Below are 23,573 nucleotides of genomic sequence, written 5' to 3' on the forward strand. Positions count from 1 at the left end.
ATATCCTTCTTTATCCCTGATAACTTTCCTTGTTCTGAAGTCTGCTCTATCTGAAGTTAATATAACTACTCCCACTTTCTTTTGATTAATGTTATCATGGTAGGTCTTTCTCCTTGTCATTACCTTTAATCTATATGTGTGTGTATGTATGTCTGTATGTATATTTTTTTATTTTTAAACTTTATTTCTTCCCACCATGAGGTTAAGGGGTTGCTGGGAGCCATGCAGGCAGAATACCAGGGGCCGCAGGGCCTGGTGCAGGCAGGTCAGGCCAGTGCATGGCCCTAAGGGGAAGGTGGAGCTGTTCCCACTCATGTCAGCCATGTTCATGTCATAGTAGGTTGATATAAATCCTGCTGGGGCTGACGTGCAGGCACTCAGCAAGCAGGCTGCATGGCAGCTTGCGGTAGGAGTGGTTCTGTGCACCACCAATCTTCGCAATGCTGTGTAGGCTGCAGAGCATGCATCTCTAGCTTGAGCTTCCAAAGGCTGTGAGCTGGTCCAGGATCACATGCACTGTGACGTGCACTGGGGTGACTTGCCTGTGGCCTGTGCCAGCTGTTCGGTGAGCTTAGACAGCAGCCCATCCAGTAAGGAGGCATGGGCACACTGGTGTTCACCATAAAACTCAGCATGATGGCAGAGGATTGGTAAGGATTGAGGCAGAGAAACCAAATTACGTGTGCTCCAGCACAAGTCAAGAACCACATCTTTATATTAAAAGTAGGTTTCTTATGGACAACATATATTTGGGTTGTATTTATGGATCTACTCTGACAATTTTTTTTTGCTGAGGAAGACTGGCCGTGAGGTAACATCTGTTGCCAACTTTCCTGTTTTTTGCTTGAGGAAGATTAGCCCAGAGCTAACATCTGTGCCAGTCTTCCTCTATTTTGTATGTGGGTTGGCCACCACAGCATGGTTGACGAATGGTGTAGGTCTGCACCTGGGATCTGAACCCATGAACTTGGACTGCTGAAGTGGTGTGCGCAGAACTTTAACCATTATACCATAGGGCTGGCCCAATCTCTGTCTTTTAATTGGTGCATTTAGACCACTGACATTCAAAGTGATTATTGATATAGCTGGATTAATCATATCTGTTTCTATTTTCTATTTGTTGCCATTGTTCTTTGTTCCTATTTTTGTCATCCACTCTTTTTCTGCCTTTTTGTTTTAACTGAGCATTTTATATGGTTCTATTTTCTCTCCTTTCTTAGCATATCAGTTGTACTTACTTTTTTTTTTCTCCTTTTAGGGGTTTAGTCCCTACAGTTTGGAATATACATTTACAAGGAATGCAAGTCCACTTTCAAACAGTACTAGAACACTTCTTGGGTAGTGCAAGTACCTTATAATAATAAAGTATCCCGAGTTTATCCATCCCCTCACTTGTATCATTGCTGTCATTGATTTCACTTCTATAAAAACATGCATAAGCATATATATGCATACTTGATGTAATACGTTGTTGCTATTATTATTTTGGACAAAAATTGTTGGTGGATCAATTAAGAAAAATAAGTTTTTATTTTACCTTCAGTTATTTATCCTTTCTTTATGTGGATTCAAGTTTCTGATCTAGATTGTTTTCCTTCTCTCTGAAGAACTTCTTTTTGGCTTGTTTATTAATGATTTTATATTTATTAATAGATATTAGATGTTACATTTTTATCATTTTCAGGGAAAGTGTAGGTTTTTCTGCCCTGTTGGAACAGTTTAAAGTGAATATACTGGATGCTATGGAAGAGGACTCAACCATTGCTATTATCAAGTAATAATAGTGAATATTCACATATGTGGTTCCTTTTTTTTTTTTTTTTTTTAGAATATTTGGGTTCTTTTTGGTTTTTGGAGCTTTTTTTTTGATGAGGAAGATTGGGCCTGAGCTAAGATCTATTTCCAATCTTCCTCTTTTTGTTTTTCTCCCCAAGCCCCAGCACATAGTTGTCTATCCTAGTTATAAGTCCTTCTAGTTCTTCTATGTGGGATGCTGCCACAGCCTTGCTTGATGAGTGGTGTGTAGGTCCACACCCAGGATCCGAACTGGCAAACCCTGGGCTACCAATGCAGAGGACACAAAGTTAACCACTCAGCCATGGGGCTGGCCCCTGTGTGGTTTCTTAATACTGTTTCCAGTTGAACTATTTTGCAAACACTGAACAATCTGTATCACATTTAAGTAAATATTTTCATTGAAGATTTTCTGAGAATAATTTTGAAGCTGGGCTTGTTTGCTTGTTTTTAAAATTTCAGGACATACTGTCTCTTGAGATACTGCTTTCTCTTGTTACTGCTACTCACTTTAGATTTATCCCTTGTTTTTTGTACTGATCTTCAATGTTCTTTTTTTCCTATAAAAAAAGGCTCTATTGAGGTATCTTTGATACATAAAAATTATCTATACTTAAGGTGTATCTGAGAACTTCTTTTAACATTTCTTGCAAGGCAGGTATACTGGCAACAAATTCCCTCAATTTCTTTTTGTCTGAGAAAGTCCTTTTTTTCCTCCACTTTTGAATATAATTTCACCGGGTACAGAATCCTAGGTTGGTGATTTTTTTCTCTCAACACTTCAAATATTTCACTCCACTCTGTTCTTGCTTGCATCTTTACTGAGAAGTCAGATATAATTCTTCTCAAGGTAATATGTTTTTTTCTTTGGCTTCATTAAAAATTGTTTATCTTTGAATTTCTGAAGTTTGAATATGATGTACGTATGGGTTTTTTGTTTTGTTTTGTCATTTATCCTGGTTGGTGTTCTCTGAGCTTCTTGTATCTGTGGTTTGGCCTATGATATTAATTGGGGGAAATTCTTTCTTCGAATATTCTGTTCCTTTCTCTCTTTCTTCTCCTTCTGGAATTCCCATTGTGTGTATGTTATACTTTTTGTAGTTGTCCCACAGTTCTCAGATATCTTGTTCCAGTTTTTATCAGTCTTTTTTCTCTTTGCTTTTTAGTTTAAGAGGTTTCTATTGACATATCCTGAAGCTCAAAGATTCTTTCCTCAGCCATGTGTGGTCTACTACTGAGCCCATCAAAGGCATTCTTTCATTTTCCTTAAAAGGTATTTCATCTCTAACATTTCTATTTCGTTCATTCTTAGGAGTTGCATCTCTCTGCTTACATTCATTACCCATCTGTTATTGCATGTTGTCTTTTTTTTCTATTAGAGCCTTTAGCATATTAATCATAGTTTTAACTTACCAGTCAGATAATTCCAACGTCCCTGACATATATGGTCTGGTTTTGATGATTATTCTGGCTCTTCACACTGTGTTTTTTGCCTTTTAGCATGCCTTGTAACTTTTTGCTGATAGGTGGATATTACGTACTGGGTAGAAGAAACTGCAGTAAGTAGGCCTTTAATAATATGGTGGCAAGGTGTAGGGGCAGGGGAAACATTCCATAGTGCTATGATTAGGTCTCAGTCTTTTTGTGTCCCTGCTGTGTGAACTTCACAAGTGCTCCTCAATTTTCTTTTCTAACCCCCACAGGTAGTACAGGAAGGCAAGAGGGGGTTGTATTTGGGTATTTCCCTTCTCCCATATATTAGGCTAGGTAGGCCAGAGTTGATTGTTTCCCTTCTCCCATGCTGGTTAGGTTCTGATAAAACCCCAATAGTTTAGGCTATGGTAAAATAATTTCTGTTTGGTGCAGGCCTTGTTAAGTAGAAGATACTCTGGCATATTTCAAAATGGTTCTTGTTCTCCTCCCCCCAGTGGAAGCCCAGGGAGATTTTCTGATCATCTTCATTGTGAGAAGGTGGTAGAGCTCACGAAGGTAAAGCCACAAAAGCATGGGGCCCCTGACAGCTGGGGGCCTGGGGTCTCAGGCTTATCCATGCCGAGCCTCCAGCAATTCGTCTGTCTTCTCGCCTGGTACTGGTTCCTGTGGAGGTTTCTGCTCCAGGAAGTTGTGGTTTTCTGTATCTCCAATTTTGGGGGCAGCAGTTTGACCTGTGACCTCAATTTTCTGACAAATCTTAAATACTTGTTGATTTTATAGTTTGTTCAGCTTTTTACTTGTTGTTAGGAAGTTACAGCAACTTCTAAACTCCTTAAATGCTCAACCAGAAACTGGAAGTCTTGCTTCAGTGTTTTTGTCTTGTTTCATTTTTATTAATAAGGGCATTGTTTGCCTCGATTCTCATCTGACATGTTATAAAGATACATCCAATCTTTTTTGATCAGCAAAAATTTCTGTATTTGTACTAAATGTGGGCACATTCATAAGAAAAGTGAATTTCCTCACAGCTCTGAACTTTGTTGTGTGCATTATGAAGGTCTGGTGTAACGAAGTTTCCCTCGGCCGACAGCAGTAATGCTCCACTGTTAACTGCTTCTGCTCCCAGTGCAGAGGTCCACATATCCTCCCTGGCTCCTCAAAAGTAAGTGACAGTTTTTCAAATGGTTTGGGATAATAGGAATTTCTGTGCTTGGGATAATATCCCTATGGTAGAAGCCTATGTTGGGAAAATCTCCTGAAATCAACTTGGTAAAGCTTCCATTCTCTCATTCATTCCTCTGCAATTGAGATAGCAAATGTTTTAGAACTTGCCCAATATCCCTTTTTGGTCCCAGGTCATTTTATCGAATTCCAGCAATCACTGGGGCCCCAGTGTCTCAGATCATTATCTGGTTTTCAAGGAGTAAATAACATGAGATTGATGACATCCAATTCTATGACATTTCCATGACCTGATGACATATGTCCCTTCAAGAAAACAAAGTCACATAGCTACAGCAATTCTGTGAATATCTTTTAGGAGAAAAATGTGTCTCTTATTGAGTGTTGGTTTTTTCTTTTATAGTCAAGCCAGTAAAAGAGATAAGAGAAAAAAATAGAATTGGTATAAAATAAGAGAGGAATGGGCTTCTCTTTGAGTTCTTGAAAGCTATATAGAAAAGAACCTCCAGCCTTCTCTCCTGCAATGATTCCCTTTGTGAGTGCATCTCAAGACTCACTCTCTAAAATTACATGGCAGTCAATTGTGGAAACACAGGTGAGGTCAGGATTTTTACACAGTCTGGAGGAAATTTTAATTAGGAGTAATAAAAATTATTTTTCAAGTCACTTTTAATAATTGATCAGTCATAAGAAAGTAATCTAAAATCTATAGAAGTCTTTCAGTATAAATATATATTAATATCAGCTTTATTTATAACTACACAATAGTGGAAACAATTAAATGCCCAAAAGATTGGGATGCCTATGCAAATAATGGAACACCTTTAATATAATTATGCAGTCACTAAATGTTTGTAAAGGGTTTTTTTTTTTCCACCCATTTTTCCCACCCCCTACCCCCACCCTCTGGCAACCACCAATCTGTTCTCTGTATCTATGAGTTTGGGGTTTTTTTTTTTAATATTCCACATATAAGTGAGATCACACTGTATTTGTCTTTCTCTGACTTAATTTGACTTAGCATAATGCCCTCACAGTCCATCCATGTTGTTGCAAATGGCAAGATTTCCTTTTTTTTATGGCTGAATAATATGAATATTCCACTGTATGTGTGTGTATCACATTTTCTTTATCCATTCATCTGTCAGTGGACACTTAGTTGTTTCCAAGTCTTTGCTACTGTAAATAATGCTGCGATGAACATGGAGGTGCAGATATATTTTCAAGATAGTGATTTCGTTTCCTTCAGATAAATACTCAGAAGTGGAATTGCCGGATCATATGGTAGTTCTGATTTTAAGTTTTTGAGGGACCGCTATACTGTTTTCCATGGTGGCCGCACTGATTTATATTCCCACAAGCAGTGCACAAGGGTTCCCTTTTCACCACATCTTTGCCAATACTTGTTATTTTTGTTTTTGTTTTTTTTTTTTAAAGAATGGCACCTGAGCTAATACTTCCTCTTCCCAGAGCCCCCTAGTACGTAGTTGTATGGTCTAGCTGTAGGTCCTTCTGGCTCTGCTGTGTGGGACGCTGCCTCAGCATGGCTCAATGAGCAGTGCTAGGTCCATGCCGAGGATCCGAACCTGCGAAACCCTGGGCACCAGAAGGCACAAACCCAACCACTTGGCCACGGGCGGGCCCTATTGTCTTTTTGATAATAGCCATTCTAACAGGTGTGAGGTGTTATCTCATTGTGGTTTTGATTTGCATTTCCCTGGTGATTAGTGAGGTTGAGCGCTTTTTCATATACCTGTTGGCCATTTGTATGTCTTCTTTGGAAAAATGTGTATTCAGATACTCTTCTCATTTTTTAATCAGAGAGTTTGGTTTTGTTCTGTTGAGTTATATGAGGTTTTCTTTTATTTTTTAAAATTTTTTGAGGATTATTTTTTAATATGTGGAAATTGTTTTATTAGGATATTAAGTGCCAAAAGGAGGAGATACTACATACTAAGTAACGGTGCTTTAAAATGCACACCAAAAAATAGTTAACACACGTTATTGAAATGTTCACATTGGTTTTTATAGAACAACTATATTATGGATAATTTGACTCTCTTGTATTTTTTTTAAATTTCTCAGATAATTTTATTAATTTTTGTAATGAAATTTATCAGAGAGCAAATATTTCATGTCTTCTTTCTCTTGTAGTGTAAGGCCTAAAATTACATGTGCTGTAATCTTTGGTATCTTTGAACCTCAGAGAGATCCAAAAGCCTAACCCTGAGTTCCCCTGTTCTCACAAGATATGCCCAGCAGCCAGGGGGAAATGCACTCACCCAGTGAGTTCCCATATCAGCCAGACCAACTGCACCCACCTGGTCATCAACTGAAGTGATTCATCTCCCTAACAGCCACAAACTTAATCAAACCAACCACATCCTCCCACAGGAAACAGAGGGCACCTCCTCCTCTTGTTAGAATAAATCCCGCTCCCGTGGCTCTTGTTTTACTCTGCTCCCAGACGACACCACCCTGAGGCATGTGGTGTCCTCCTCCCCTAGGATGTGAGGATATGTGACTAATAAACTGCTTCAATCTCATCTATCTAGTGTCTGGGTGTCATGTGTTCAGACAGCTCCAGAACCCTGGGGCAGGACTCCATCCATCAGCAGTGGCTGACAAAACACCTTCCTACTCATTTGTACCACTATTCCATGAGTTGTCAGCATCTGCACGGAATAGGATTTTTACAAAGCTCAATCAACCTTCAAATAGAAGTGCTAGCTATGTTGGCAGCATAGTTTTTATGCACTGTCAGCAGTCGAGCTACTAAAAATAAACTTAGTCTGTGACTGAAATTTTATTTTACTAAGCCTAAAAATCTAAAAGGAATAATATTATACTTTTGCTCTATTTATAAAACAGATGAGGCTAAAATTACAGGTAAGGAATCCTCATTGAGTGTTGACTCAGAGGGAAAAGGAGTCTTTGAGATAATTTCTTCAGGTTGGGAGACAGGGGAACATTACAATAAGAACTGAGAGTTAAAGTGGAAAATGTTGGTAGCAGAAAAAGACATTCATACACTGCTGTGGAAATAGAAAATGGTATAATCAGGATGAGAAATCTGTCAACATCACAAGTTAAAATGCAAACAGCAAATCCACTTTTGAGAATTTAACTGACATATAAGCCTACAAATGTGCAAACTGAAGTTAATGGAGGACTATTAATTGGAATATTGTTTGTAAGAAAAAAACAGGAAAGTCCTTAATTATCTACTGGTAGAGTTTTGTTTCTTAAAAGTGGGTTGAGTTACACATACTGTGGCTTTGCAGTTGTTGAAAATGATTACATTCCTTATATGCTGATTTGGAAACACATTTGTGTGAAAAAAATATATACTTATGTATGCTTACAACATACACAGTATTTGTAACTGCATAAGCATATTATATATATTTATATGTGAATCTGTATATTTTATTTGAAAATAACTTATCTGGAAGGATACACACCAAAATCAAAATGTTGTGGATTCTGTTAGCTACTCTATGTCTGAAATATATGGCAGAAGAGGTTGCTCACATTTTCATTTAAACTTCATATACTTTTTGAAATGTTACTTTGTGCATGGCTTGCATATTTAAAATGTTGTGATGCTGGTAACGAATGTAAGGGCATCCTTTGATGAGAACTTTCCATTTCACCTTTCCTGAACCTTCTCAAGAATCTAGGTACATAGGGATGCAGCCTTGATTCTGCTCAGATTTTGATCCTCAGACCGTAATTTATCTTCACTGTCCAAACAACTGAGAAGCAAAGTATTTTTCAATGAGATCTCATGACCAGGCATTATACATTAAAAGATCTTTCTCAACCTATGGGCTTTTAAACACAGTCAAGTCCATGAATTCATAATACAGCAAAGATGGATGAAAAGAACTGCTTAGCAACAGTCCATTTCTGGTGGACATAATATTGTAAGATGTTTAATAAGGTATTGCTTTTTGCTTTAGCTTGCAGGGAATTCCTGCAATCGGTGATCTTGAAAAAGGGACCAAAATTCATTCTCCTTTTTTCTACAATGAGAAGATTTCTCAGCTGGAAACATGGCTTTGCCAATAAACAGTTATGTGACCTCAGAAGCTTCAAGTCAAAAATATCCATAGTAAGTACCTGTGGCATTGAGCGTGATAGGGAAGGGATACACTCACGCACACGCGTAACACACGCACGCACAGTCTGGTTGGATTATGAACCCACCTTCAGGAACTCGCACGCGACCGTCCTCGGGTCACATCGCTGATCCCACAGGGCGGCCCGGCACACACAGGCCTGCGGCCTCGGAAGGGAAGCGCCCCGCAGCCCCTCTCCGAACCCTCCAGTCCCTCCCGCCCGGACGCGCCTCCTCCTCCGGGACGCCCGAGGCCACCCCCGGCCTCAGGTCGGCCGCCAGCACAGCGGGATGTGCGCCTGCGCAGCCGAGTCCGGCCCTCCCAGAAGCCTCCGGGGCGGCGGGCGGTGCTTCCCACGGACGGTGGCGACCCCGGAGCCGCCTTCACGGGCGCAGGGACGTCGCCTCGGCGCGTTTCCGTCCCGGTGGGGGCCGCGCGTGAGGAGGAGACGGGCGCGGGTCGCGCGGGAAGGACGCAGCGTCGCAACCCGAAGCCCGCGGGACGGGAGCGGGTGAGGGGCCGCGGGGGTCCGAGCGAGGGGGCGCAGGGCTGGGAGCCGGGAGGGGCGCGGCGTCCTGGGTGACGGGGTCGCGGGGGCTACGGGGCTCTGTGGGGTCGGGTGGCGCGTGCCTCTCGGTCCCCGCCTCTTCGGCCCTCCTGTCAGCCCCGCTCGGCTGCCGCGGAGATGTGGCCGCACGTGGGGAACACTGAGCCCGAGAAAAGGTCTTGGTGAGAAGGTGCAGACCCGAAAGGACGGGCGTGCAGATCAGGAATTGTCCCCGCCGCGGGCTCCTGGGGGCATCTGGGTGGAGACTTCAAGAACAGGCTTCCTCCCGGGGACTGTGCCCCCCGGGGCTTCTCGGGGGTCGTGTGCATGGTTGAGAGCGACCGCGTTCCCTGAGCTCCGAGCGCGGGAACTGCCGCGAGTCTGACCCGGATTCCAGGCTCTTCTTCCTTCCGTGTGGCTGCGCGCCGTCACAGGGCCGCGGCCGTGGAGGGTGGGACGTCGTGCTCCCTCGGTGCTGTGTTTATTCTGGATCGTTCGCCCTTAAGATTTCTGTAGCTCGGAAGTATCGAAAGTGTGAAGTTAATGTCATGAGTGTTTGCACGTCTAATTACTAGACAAATGCTAAAGTTTTTCGGAACAGGAGTTCGGACCAGGGGTCCCTAATATTTGTGGGTTTACAGGGGACCACAGACCGACCCCTCGTAGTTGTATAGAGAATTCCTCTATGCTTTGTAAAAATGCATTTTTGTAAGATGTACATAACCCAAAAGATTTAGATCTGGATTTTTGATCTGCAAAGATTGTTATACGTTCGTATGGTTTGGCATGAAATTGATGATCAAGATAATGGAAATAGTTAAGAAAATCACTGCCATCCATGGGGTAGAATATTATGCAGGTAATAAAAATTCTGTTCATAAGAATTACTCATTATACGAAAAAATGGGTATGATCTAACGTTAAGCTGTCTTTATATTGTAGATATTAGTACTTTAGTAAATTGATTATTTATTTATATGCAGCTCATTTTGAAAAGAGAATTTTGTGAAAACTTTTTGCAAGGATTGTCTGCAAAATGCTGGTTTAATAAGTTATTCAGAGAAGGAAGGAGTTTAGCCACATTTCTTGGGCATTTTCCGTGCACTCAAAACTTTTCAGCCTATTTTGTGTACATATTCTTATTAATTTGCAAAGGCAATATCCGTCTCCATTAATGTTAAAGTATTTATAGTGAGATATCTCTTAATTGTACCAATGCAGTACAGCTAAAGAATTTTCAAGAACAGGTAAGTGGTTATTTGTTTCAATCACGTTGATAATAGCCCATTTTTTCACAGGCCTAATATCTACATGTTTTTTAAATGAGAAAGGTAAAGCTTCTTCCCAAAGTGATGTCTATAAATATTTTCAATACTTTGAAATATCTTTATGTTGTATTTATGATGATGGAATGAATGCAGGTTTATTGCAAAAAAAATTTTATTTCCTGATAAATTTATTAAGAAAGCAAGAATAACCCATAATCTTTCTGTCTAGAGATAATCACCTTAAATATTTTAGTGTATTTTTTCCAGTGTTTATTTTTCCATTTCCATGTGGTTTTGTTTCAGCAGAATAGAATTAATCAAATAAAGGAAACAGAGTCCAACTGTTAGTTTGAAAAAGAAATCTAATTCAGTTCATAGGTGTCTTTATACCTCTGTGCATGTAGAGAGAAGAGGACAGGGCCAGGAACTTCTTGTTTGAAAGACATTCCAGTAGTTAAACCTTTTAGTTCATAGAAATGTTATTTAAAACTTTATTACCAGTACACCATATTACTAAATAGAATTAGTAGTTTAGAGATTTAAGATTACTTTCAGAAAAAAACAGGACTAATCTCTGATTTTTAGGTGTTTTGCAAGTGCAAATAATATTTCCAAACATAGTTATTATATCAGAAGATAAAGATTATGAGTGTTTATATAACTCTCCTATTGTGCAGATGAATAAGATTCATTCTCCAGTTAATGTTTTCAGTTTTATTGTGCTGTTCTTGGAACAAATTTAAGATGCTGAACAGAGTTTTTCTTGCTGTCTGTAGCTGCTGGGGACTGAGGAAAGGGACATTTTCTCTTTTTTTGTTTAATAATCTCTCTCTCTCTTTTTTTTAACTCATGATTTTATTAAGCAGAATTCTGTTTTCTCAAGTGGAGGTCTTTAAATTTTAAAAATTAGGATTATAAGAAAGAGAAAGCCCAAGAAGCATAGTTTTAATATAATAAAAACAGGGAGCACCAAACTTAACTTCCTTTTCTAATAAAAGTTTCAGGGACGTGGAATAATTTTCATCTTGAATGATGATAGATAATTTCCATTAGTCATGCTGATACACATTTTAGTCTTCAAGATGGTCATATGTCGTAGGTGATACTCTTATCCCTGCTTTGCTGATGAATAAACAGGCGCTGAGGTATTTTTAACTCTCATAGCTCAGAGCTCAATATCACTTCCTGAAAGTCTGAAAACAGTGCCTGTTTCTTTTCTTTTTTTTTTTAAGATTGGCACCTGAGCCAACATCTGTTGCCAGTCCTTTTTTTCTTCTTCTTCTTCTCCCCAAGGCCCCCGAGCACATAGCCGTATACTCCAACTGTAGGTCCCTCCGGCTGTGCCATGCGGGATGCTGCCTCAGCATGGCTTGACAAGCAGTGCCTTGTCTGCCTCGTGGATCCGAACCGGCAGAACCCGGGGTGACTGAAGCGGAGTGCGCAAACCCAACGACTTGGCCACGAGGCCAGCCCCAATGCCTGTTTCTTAATTTCAACTGGATACCACCTCTTAAATTATGCATACTTTTTTAAACCTACCATCTTCACCAAGCAATTCTTTTAATCTTGTTTTCCATCAATTGCATGGTTTAATATCATCCTTATTAATTACGGCACAGTATGTCACAGTATAGCAGAGCATTATATATTTAACTTCTTTGCCTGCTGTGAGATTTTTCTGTTTTTAATTTTGGACTATCAAAAATTATTCTCTGGTGGGGACAGCCCAGTGGCGCAGCAGTTAAGTTTGTATTCTCTGCTTTGGGGCCCAGGGTTTGCCCGTTCGGATCCCTGGTGCGGACATACGCACTGCTTATCAAGCGATACTGTAGGAGGCATCTCAGATATAAAATAGAGGGAGATGGGCACAGATGTTGGCTCAGGGCCAGTCTTCCTCAGCAAGAAGAGGAAGATTGGCAGCAGATGTTAGCTCAGGGCTAATCTTCCTCAAAAGAAATTATTCTCTGATGAACATCCTTATGCTTATACATTGTGAACTTCCATAGTTATTTCCTTTAAAAATTTTCTAGAAGTGGTGTTTTTTGGTGAAAAATCATACTTCCTTTAAGATTGGACTTCTCCCTTCTAAGCTCATAAGTCCATCTTAGCATCACTAAAAGTCTGTCAGCAGACATATGCTTCTTGATGTGATGCTTTGTGAAGTACAAAGCACCACTTGTGACCTATTTATGCAAAAGAATATGAAGCAGAATCTAATCAAGCATTTTGATCTTAAAGTTAATAGGAAATACAGGGATAAAGGAACAATTTAAATGACACCACAAGAAAGCATCAGAAATACCCAGGATGTGGGATACTCTCCAGGACTACCGAGCTGGTTTATATAACAAGCAAAAATCTTGAAAAGAAAATCTAAAGAGAAGAATGGATTTAAGAAATTTAACTATTAAATGTAAAGAGTGTAACTTATTTGGATCCTGATTTGAACAAACCAAGTATAAAAACATTTATGAGACAGTTGGAAGACCTTCGAAGATGGACTGAATTTTAGATTATATTAAGGAAATAATACTTCTTTTGATACTGGTATTGTGATTATGTAAGAAGACATCCTTATTTTTTAGAGAAATATTTAAGGGTGAAATTACAGAAAAAATGGCAAAATAATGGGAAATCTCTGGGATGTGTTTTAAAATACTACAAGAAAAAAAAAAGACGGATGAAGGAAGCGTAACAAAAGATTAGTAGTTGTTGAAACTAGGTGGCAGACGTATCACAGTTCATAATATTATTACTCTCTGCTTTTGTGTGTGTTCATAAATTTTTCATGAGATAGAATTAAAATTATTGTGTCCTGCAAATACTGCCTTGTAAAATGTGTAGAAATTGAAACATACTCTGCAGTTTCACCATTTCAACAAATAAAATCCCCTTCATAGTCCTGGAAAGAAGAAATCATACTTCTTTTAATTGTCTGCACTATGCCAAGTCTGGAACGTGTAATACTTGGAGTAATACAGTACCTAAAAAGACATATTGATGAGGTGATTGGGAACATGTTGTGGAAGAGCATAGTGGTAACATTAAGTCCGTTCCTGCGGGGACACTAAAGCACAGCTGGTCTCAAGGTCTTTCTCTTCTCCCAGGTCCGGGATTTGTGGACTCTGCTCTAATGGCAGAGGAACCCAAAGGACTGGTCAGCTCTTGCAGGTCTAAAACCATGGCCCATGTAAGTTGATGTTTATCTCCTTATTGAAATATGTGTGTTTTTTAGGTCATATCGGTATTTTCATCAATTTTCCTGCAGTTCCTAAAAGAAAGGCCCCGCAAATAACCTGCTTCCCAGCTCTTGTTCCACAGAGCAATGATGCCAGATTACCTGGTGCCCCCTCTGTGTGGCCCATTCTTAAGTAACTGGGGTTCATGTAATTATTGACTGAGTTGTTCAGCATATGTTAAGTGCCCATTCTTCTGTTGAGGGCAGGCATGGAGTAGTGAAGCAGTTCAGTTCTTTGAGTAAAGCTTTATGCAGTGCGGGTCAGGTCTGCAGTATGGTGAGATGCAGACGGTGGTTCTGTTTGACTGTCCACAATAAGACTGACATATTCTGCATACCTGAGATTTCCAGAAGATGAGGTGAAATTTGTCATTGAATGACCTGAATCTTAATGTAGGGTGAGATCTCATCTTGGTATGGATTAGTGTATGATTGGGGCTTTTAACATGGAGCTCGTGAATTTGGTAGGAAAACGATGAGACATGAGGCTATTTTGTTGTTGAATTAGCTTAGCTTGGGTGACATCTGTATAATTGACCAACCTTCTTCAGTATCCTTTAACTCAATGTATGATCTATTACTGTATAATTAATTACCCTGAAACATAGTGTCATAAAGCAGTAAGCATTTATCTCAGAGTTTCAGAGGGTCAGGAGTCTGCACGTGACTCTGGGTCTCTTAGAAGGCCGTCAGTGTGCCGGTCAGGGTTGGCGTCATCTCAGAGCTCAACTTTGGGCAGATCTGCTTCCAAGCCCACTCAAGTGGTTGTTGACAGGATCCAGTGCTTCATGGGCCATTGGACCGGGGGCCTCACTTCCTCAGTAGGTGCTGGCTGGAGACTGTTCTTGGTTTGTTGTTATGTGGGCCTCTCCAGAGGGTGGCTCACAGCATGTTAGGTGGCTTCCTCAGAGTGAGCAAGTGAGACAGCAAGAGAGGACGAGCAATGTGGAAATCATAGTCTTTTATAACCTAGTGTTGGAAGTGACATTCCATCACGTTTACTATATTCTATTTGTTAGGAGCAAATTACTCTTGCTAGGTTCAGCCCACATTGAAAGGAAGAGGATTTCCTAAAGACGTAAACACCAGGAGGTGGAGCTCATTGGTAACCAGTGAAGTTACCTCCCACAGTCAGAATAAAGGAAGTGTTTAGTGAGAGATGGTAAATGGCAACAGAACTGAATGGCATATGTAATAGGTGAAAACAGAATCTTGGAATTGGGGAAGACTTTCCAAATTGTGCATCTAACTGTATAAATTATTAAATATGATACATCCATAAAATACAATGTCACGTGCCAAAAAATACATGGATCTAGTGAAGCAAGTCAAATGTTGATGGTAAGATTTGACGTAGTAAAGTAGGTGATGCTTGAATGAAGTCTTAATTTTATGCAATTTTCTAAAGTTTGAATAAAAACATCCCATGGTTAAATGTCTCTCTTCCCTTCAAAGAAAAGTATTCCTCAATAACCCACATTTATTGAGAATTTATGAGGCAGGTACCATTTCTACATTATTCTTGTATACACTTATTTATTTAGTAGGGAAGCATTATTATTTTCTCCTTTTCCAAAAGATTTTGATATTTAGAAGTATCCCAGAGTATCGAAGGCGTTTTGCCTATACCAGCAGGCTTCTTTAAAAATATGTATGCATTCTGCTTCAGTCTCCTCCTACATCATAGATTTCCAGCCTACAGGTTTTCCAGATTGCTCTTTTCCTGCATAGAAGTCCTTCATCTCCTCTGCTCCCACGTTGAAAATATTGTCTTCAGTTTCCCCAGTAATGCATGTATTTCCTGTTTCAGGGATCATTGACGTTCAGCGATGTGGCCATAGCCTTCTCTCAGCAGGAGTGGGAAGGTCTCGACCCTGTTCAGAAGACTTTGTACCAGGACGTGATGATGGAGAACTATAGAAACCTGCTCTCACTGGGTATGTTTATCCGCCTCAGATAATTTAGATTAATTTAGAATCTGTTGTATCGGCTATGTGTTTTTTCCACTGCGATTTTCAGGGTGGCTTTTCAAGAAACTAGCTAAATTTGTTTTCCCTCCTCCCGAAAAAATGGTTCAAGCTATGTCAGGGTTAGAAATGGCAACTCCATTAAACACCTCCATCTTCCCTGTCCCTCAGTAACATTCTTAGCTCCCTCTGTTCTGTCTTTGTATTTGCCTCTCTTCCCTACTGACCAAGCAGCTCCATTAGCAGTCTGCGGCATGTGTTGTCAAACCGTTGTCACAGGATCCAGGTTTCTCGTTCGTTTGTGCTCCACATTGCTGTAATACATTTTATTGTCTGGGCCACTTCTAGGGATATCGGGTTGAGAGCGGGTCCTGAGTTGCTCTCATTATCAGAAGAGCCTCTGTAATTCATGTAGTGGTGGACTGGGTATTTGGAATTCATTTAAAACAGTGCCAAAAGCAATCTGTTTCCTAAGACAAAATTGGTCTGATGTGTGGTTTTGAGTCATGATCCATGAAAATTACAGTTAAAATGAAATGAATGTCCAATAGCTGTCTCTTCTTGTGTACTCTAGGAACTTCAGAGCATGTCATTAATAATGTTAATAGCTAACGCTGTGACTACTGTGTAGGCAGGCACATTATGTGATCTGATTAAACTAACTGGGAGTATTAACTGATTTAATCCCCCCAACAGTGCTACTATCACCCCCATTTTATAAATGAGAATACTAAGGTGCAGTGGGTTTAAGTGAACTGCCCAAGGTCATACCCAACTGGAAGACAACAAACAGGAGTTGATCCCAGGCTCCAGAGTGTGTTTTCACTATCTTTATGCTTGTTCTCTAGTGTTAAAGGCCATATGAGTTTACATTTTAAACAAACAGTATAACAAAAACTGATCTCTTATTCTTTACTTCTTTCATTTTTCTCTAAAATATTGAATATCATTATGATCTTTTGATTATAGTAATTATAATTTTAAGTCTTGACTAGTGACTATTTCTCTATCCTGTGGCTTTTTTTTTCTCTGTAAGCAGGTCATGCCATTTCTAAGCCAGGTGTAATTACCTTATTGGAGCAAGGAAAGGAGCCCTGGATGGTTGTAAGGGAAGAAACAAGAAGATGGTGTCCAGGTAAGTGAGAGCAAGTCAGGCAGGAGAAGTCCTCTGTGTAGTGATGGCCCAAGTGGGGGACACACTTGGTAAACACATCCTGCGAACCCTGCTTGGGAAGCTCCCTTCTCTGTGAAGAACAGGCTTGTGATGGGGGAAGGAAATATCTCAGAATGAGACACCCAGTGAACTTCATCTTAACCTCATTAACCATTCGTCGTGTTACTTTTCTCGTATTTCCCTCCCAGTTTAGTGCTCGACACTCTCCTTCTTCCGCAGTGTAGCCATTTTGCCTGTACATAGTTTGGACCGAAATTCTTTCCAGATCCTCTTTTTCGGTGTGACTCCATTGTCTAAAATTACATTAATTCCTGTATCTGGCAAATATTGGAATCCTCTGAGTTTGGCCCTGCACGTGGCACCGTCAATCCAGGAATAATAAGTAGGGCAGAGAATGTTTCTGCAGTGATGGGATCATACTGTGTTAGGGACAACAAATAAATAGATAAGTAATATCAGGCAGTGAAATACGTTATGAAGGACCCTAACCAAGAACACAGCACATTTAGGTGAGGTCGCAGGGTCAGGAACCCTTTTCTGAGAAGGTGACGTTTGTGCAGAGATGTGAAGTAAGGGCTCAGGCGTTTTGAGTATGTGAGCGAGAACATTCCAAGGAGAGTGAACCTACGGCCCTCAAGGGGGATGAGGTTTGTGTGTTTGAGGAGTGGCAGGTTGATCAGAGTTAGTGAGTGGTGCCTGACAGGATGTGAAGCTAGAATGTCAGGAAGGATCAGATCCTATAAGACATTGTGGTTTGTTAAAAAGAATTAAAATTGTTTTCTAAGAGTAATTAGGATCCCTAATCCGATTGAGGTTTTTTATAAAACATTTTTGCCTTTTCCTTAATTGTAAGACTTACACAGAAGCCTAGATGAAACAACCATAGATTTGTTACTCATTTTCGTATCCAAATATTTCTTAATTCTTTTTGTGTTAACATTTATCGGGTGAATTTATTCTCATATTTCTTTCTAGGTTGGTATTATTTCTTTTTCATTTATTTGAAGTTTTCTTGTCATCTTTATTACCTAATTCTGAGTTCTAATTCATGTTTATGATCTTTTATATTTCAAACTATTTTCTTATCTTTTACTATGTTTTTCAATAGCATGGTAGTTTTCCCCTGTTGTGAAGGCATTTGTTTTAGATGTATTTATATTGTCTCTACAACTATCATTATCTTTAGGAATTTAACTTCTCATATGGAACTTGTATTTCGGCCGTTTTTTTGGTCATTTTATTTGAGATTAGTTTTCCTCGATTTTGAGGAAAGAATCAAATTCTGAATACTTTTTCTAAATTTGGGATTGTAGAGCTCCCTCTTCTTTATCTAAGCATTTAAATTATCATGACTTCGAGAAGGGATGGCGATATTCAGGAACATAGTTTTTTATACTGTTGTCATTACGTTGGTATTAATCTGATCTAGATTGTTATAGATTAAGATGTTAATTGTAATTCCGAAGAAACCATTAAGAAATAACTAAAAAAGTTATGTAGCAAAAGAAACAGTAAGGGAAATCAATTGATACCCTAGGACATATCTGTTTAACCCCAAAGAAGGCAATAATTTTTAGAATGGGGGAAAAACGTCTAAACCATATAGAAAATAAGTATCCAAATTTCAGGCATAAATTCTATCAGTAATTAAATGTAAACTAAGTACATACTCCATTTAAAAGACCAACATTGACAGACTGGATTAAAAACAAAAAAGGTTCTATCTCTGAGAAACACGTTTTAGGGTCAAAAACACAAATAGGTTAAAATAAATGATGGAAAAAGGTTAGAGTATGCAAAAAGTAACCAAAAGAGAGCTGGAGTGCTGCTAATATCAAAAAAAATAGACTTAAGGAAAAGCCTGTTAGTAGAAACAAAGAAGGATATTTTTGTAATAGTATGAGTCATTCCATCAATACAATGTAACACTAACAAATATGTATCAGTGAAGAAGCTCTACACTATATGGAGCTAAAACTCAACAGAATTAAGGAAAAAGTAGAACATTCAACTATAATTTTGGAGACTACAGTATCTCACTTTCCATGATAGATAGAACAACCAGACAGAAAATCATGAAGTCACTGGAAGATTTTAAGAAAATTATAAAGTTAGTAGGCCTAACACACTTTGGTGGGATACTCTGTCTAAAAAACAACAGTATTGGGGCTGGCCTGGTGGCACAGGGGTTAAGTTCCCACATTCCACTTCTCTGCGGCCTGGGGTTTGCCGGTTCAGATCCCGGGTGTGGATGTGGCACCGCTTGTCAAAAGCCATGCTGTGGTAGGCGTCCCACATATAAAAAAGTAGAGGAAGATGGGCATGGATGTTAGCTCAGGGCCAGTGTTCCTCAGCACAAAGAGGAGGATTGGCAGTAGTTAGCTCAGGGCTAATCTTCCTCAAAAAAAAGCAACACGGGATTACATTCTTCTTAAGTGGATATGGAACATTCTTCAGGATAGAGCATATGTTAGGCCATAAACAAGTCTCAATGAATTTAAAAGGACTGAATTATACAAAGTATAGTCTCTGGCCAAGGTAGACTGAAATGAAAAATTAATGAGAAAGAAATTTGGAAAATTTAATATGTGGAATTTACACAGCACACCCTTAAGTAATCTGGGTCAAAGTAGAAATGACAAATAGAATTAGGAGATGCTTTGTGATGGATGAAAATTAAAACACAACATGACAAAGTTTATGGGATTAAAGTAAAGCAGTGCTAATAAGGAAATTTATAGCTGTCAACCCCTCTATTAAAAAAGATCTTAAATCAATAACCTGCCTTAAGAGTCAAGAAAAAGAAGAGCAAACTAAACCCAAACCAAGCAGAAGGAAGGAGATAATAAAGATTAGAACACAGGTAAATGAAATAGAGAACACAAAATTAATAGAGAGCACCAACAAACTGAAAGTTTGTTCTTTGAAGAGTTAAAGAACGTTGATAAACCTTAGGACGGAAGAAGAAAAAAGAGAGAAAGCTCAAGTTACTACAATGGGGAATGAAAGAGGACTCATTTCTACTGAACTTACAAAACCTAAACGGGAGTGTATGGGAAATTTATGGATAATTGAATGCCAACAAATTGGATAACCTAGAAGAAATGGACACATTCCAACAAATACACCAAATACCACCTGTGAAACAAGAAGAAATGGAAAATCTGAATAAATATATAGAACAAGTAAAGATATTGAAGCAATAAGCCAAAAACTTCCTACAAGAAGAAGGCCAGACCTAGATAACTTCCCATCTGGAGTCTAGCAAACATTTGAATAAGGATTGACACCAGTCCTTCACAGACTCTTTTGAAAATCCTAGATGGGCAAACACTTCCCAACTCATTCCTTGAGGCCAGTGTTACAATGATACATGACCAGGCAAAGACAAGAAAGGGAACCTATGGACCAATATCTCTTATGAGGATATATGCAAAAGGTTCAGCCAAACTAGGAAACCAAATGCAGCAACATATAAAAAGGATTATACATCATGACCAAATGAGGTTGACTCAATAAAGGAAAATGAATTAATGTAATACATCTTGTCACTAAAGGTAAAAAGCTACGTGATCCTGCCAACAAATGCAGGAAAAGCACTTGATAAATCCAGTACCCTTTCAAGATAAAAACTCTCAACAGAGTAGGAGTAGAAGACTTCTGCAACCTGATAAAGGCCGACTACAAAATGCAGCTAATATACTTAATGGTGAAAGACTAAAAGATGTTCCCGTAAAATCAGGAACAAGAGGATAACCACTCTAACACCTCTATTCAGCATTAGTAGCTAGGGCAATTAGGCGAGAAAATGAAATAAAAGTCATGTAGATTGGAAAAGAAGAACAAAACTAGGTCTCTTTGTCTGTGATATGATCTGGTATATAGAAAATCCTAAGGAATCCACAGGAAAAACAAATAGAGCCAATACATGAGTTGAGCAAGGTAGCAGGATACAAGATCAGTATACAAAAACCAATTATATTTCTGTACACTTGGAATTAATAATCCAAAAGTGAAATTAAGCAAAGAATTCTGTTTACAGTAGCATCAAAAAGATTAAAATATTAGGAGCAAATTTAATAAAAGAAGTGTAAGGCTGAACACTAAAAATATCAAGAAAGAAAAGAATATATAAATAAATGGAAGGACATCCCATATTAAGGAAACAAAATACTTAATATTGTTAAGATGGTACTTCCCCAGTTGATGTAGATGTTCACCACAATCCGTATCAAAATCCCAGCTGGCTTGATTATGGAAATTGGCAAGCTGATCCTAAAAATTATATGGAAGTACAAGGGATCCAGAATTGTGAAAAAAAAAAAAAAGAAAGCTTTAGAAAGACGAAAGTAAGAGGAATCACTTTTTCTAATTTCAAACTTTACTGCAAAGCTGCAGTAATCAAAGCAGTGTGGTCCTGGCATGATGATGAACACGTGTATATAAGTGGAATTTAGTTGAGAGTCCTTAAATAAACCAATATATGTATGGTCATTTACTTTTTTAAGGAGGATGTCAACCCCGTTCATTGAGGGAAGTGGAGGAGGGGAAGAATCTTTTCAACAAATGGTTCTAGGTCAAGTGTATATTCACATGCAAAACAATGGAGTTGGACTTCCACTTTCCACCAACTACAAAAATTAACACAAATTAGATCAAAGACCTAAATGTAAGTGCTTAAACCAAATCTTTTAGAAGGAAGTATATGAGTAAATCTTTGTGACCTTCAATTAGGGTTTGTTTTTTTTTTTAATATGACACCAAAAACACAGGCAACCAAGACAAAATAGATAAGTAGGTCATCATAAAGCTTAAAAAGTTTTGGGATTCACAGGACACAGTCAAGAAGATGGAAAGTCAACATGCAGAATGGGAGAAAATACTTGGGAATCATACCTACGAGGTTCTAGTAGTCAGAATTTATAAAGAACTCCTACAGCTAGAACAAAAAGACAAACTGACCCCATAAAATGTTGGGCAACTAACTTGAATAGACATTTTTCCAAAGAAGGTTTGTGACTCTTCGATGAGCACGTGAAAAGATGACTGAACAGTATTAGTCATTAGGGAAATGGTCATCAAAAACACTGACAACTTCACACCCTCCAGCATGGCTACAGTGACGAAAGTGGATTAAGAAGTGCTGGTGAGGATTGGGAGACATTGGAACACCTGTGTGTTGCTATTGGGAATGTAAAACGGTCAGCCACATGGGAAAGTAGTCTCTTGGTTCCTTGCAACATTAAAGTTGGAGTTACCCTACAGCTCAGTAGGGTGCACTCCCTTACAGCCTTTCTGTTTTTGCCCAAATATCACCCTTTTAGTGGGGTTTTGCAATGAGCCATTCTCCCAGCTCTCCCAAGCCTCCTTTCTAACTTCATTTTCTTCCTTAGCAATTTCCACCTTCTGGCATGCCCTGTGATTTACTTATTTTGCAAGCTACCAAAGGGTAGGCTTTTCTTCTCATCCGTTTCCTTCGTAGCTAGCTACATACTCAAGAGAATTGGAAACGTACATCTCACAAAAACTTGTAATGGGTGTTCATAGCATTGTGTATGATAGCCAAAAAGTGGAAAAAACCCAAATTTCCCACTATAATCAAGATATACAACATTTATGTTATGTGAAAGATTCTCATTGTTTCCCTTCCTGATCAATTCTCATCCCCATGTCCACCCAAATCCAAACCAACACTGACCAACTTTCTGTCAGTGTAGATTAGATTAGCCTTTTCTATAGTTTTTTAAATATGAAATCATCCCTTATGTACTGTTATGTTTTGCTTTGTTGGTCAATGTAATGATTTTGAGATACATCTGTATTGTTGTGTGTGTCAGTAGTTTGTTCATTTCTTTTGCTAAGTAGTATTGTTTTGTATGGATATACCCTACAAATTTTTATGTATGTCTACATACATAATTTGTGTTTCTGGTTACCTATTGCTGGTCTTTTGTGTTGTTTCCAGTTTGGGGCTATTATGTATGAGTAGAGCTGTTATGAACATTTGTGTGCAAATTCTTGTATGTGCATATATTTTTATTTTTATAGTATGAATACCTAGAGTAGAATTGTTGGGTAGTAACTGCATGTGTAACAATTTTGGGAATTTTACCTGCTTCTTTTCCACTTACTCCCTATCTTTTCCAATCCTTAGTCTTGTCAGTACTTTAAATTCTATATCTGGTTGGCATGTAGTGATGTCTTATTGTGGTTTTAATTTGCATTTCCATGATAACTAAGGATCTTGAGCTTCTTTCATTTACTTTAATTCATATTTTTTGGAGTGTTTGTCCAAATCTTTATCCATTTGAAAACATTATTTTCTTATGTTTGAAGAGCAACTGTTCTTTATTTTCGATACTAGTCCTTCTGTAACATTAAAAATATTTTTCCCCAGAATGTGACTTACCTATTAATTTTATTAACAATATCTTACAAGGAGCAAAAGTTTTTAATTCTCATGTACTCCAATTTATCAATACTTCTTTTATGATTTGTTTTTCATATATTATTCAAGAAATCTTTACCTGCCCCAACGTGGCAGTGTTTTTTGCCTGTTTTTCCTTGACCTTTTATAATTTTTTTCTTTTATGTTTAGATCTATATCCATTTTGAGTTAATTTTTGATTATGGTGTGAGTACGTTTCAGGACTCATGTTTTGCCCTATGAATATCCAGTTATTCCAGCACCGTTTAAAACAATTAATTTTCTTTTCCCCATTGGATTGCTTTGGCGCCTTTGTCTAAAGTGAAATCATTGTATGGACGTGTGCCTGTTTTGGGTGTCTATTGTGTTTGTCATGTTGGCGTGGAAAGTGGAAGTCTTGCAGTAGGTTTTTTATATG

General features: G+C 38.7%; 1 protein-coding gene and 1 pseudogene across 1 annotated transcript in view; one reads left to right on the forward strand and one right to left on the reverse strand.

Annotated features, from left to right (window-relative positions):
* Nucleotides 1-31: 31 nt before the first annotated feature.
* Nucleotides 32-947, reverse strand: LOC111775422 (macrophage migration inhibitory factor pseudogene; annotated as a pseudogene).
* A 7,916-nt stretch (nucleotides 948-8,863) lies between these two features.
* The window catches only part of LOC106780903 (zinc finger protein 30), a 66,582-nt gene continuing 51,872 nt past the window's right edge, over nucleotides 8,864-23,573 (forward strand). Inside the window, exons 1-4 of the mRNA XM_070225604.1 lie at nucleotides 8,864-9,045; nucleotides 13,457-13,539; nucleotides 15,398-15,524; nucleotides 16,594-16,689. Coding sequence (XP_070081705.1) covers nucleotides 13,483-13,539; nucleotides 15,398-15,524; nucleotides 16,594-16,689 — 280 coding nt within the window. The 5' untranslated portion in view covers nucleotides 8,864-9,045; nucleotides 13,457-13,482. The remainder of the gene's footprint in view (nucleotides 9,046-13,456; nucleotides 13,540-15,397; nucleotides 15,525-16,593; nucleotides 16,690-23,573) is intronic.

This window comes from Equus caballus, chromosome 10 (genome assembly GCF_041296265.1).
Source record: "Equus caballus isolate H_3958 breed thoroughbred chromosome 10, TB-T2T, whole genome shotgun sequence".
NCBI lineage: Eukaryota > Metazoa > Chordata > Mammalia > Perissodactyla > Equidae > Equus > Equus caballus.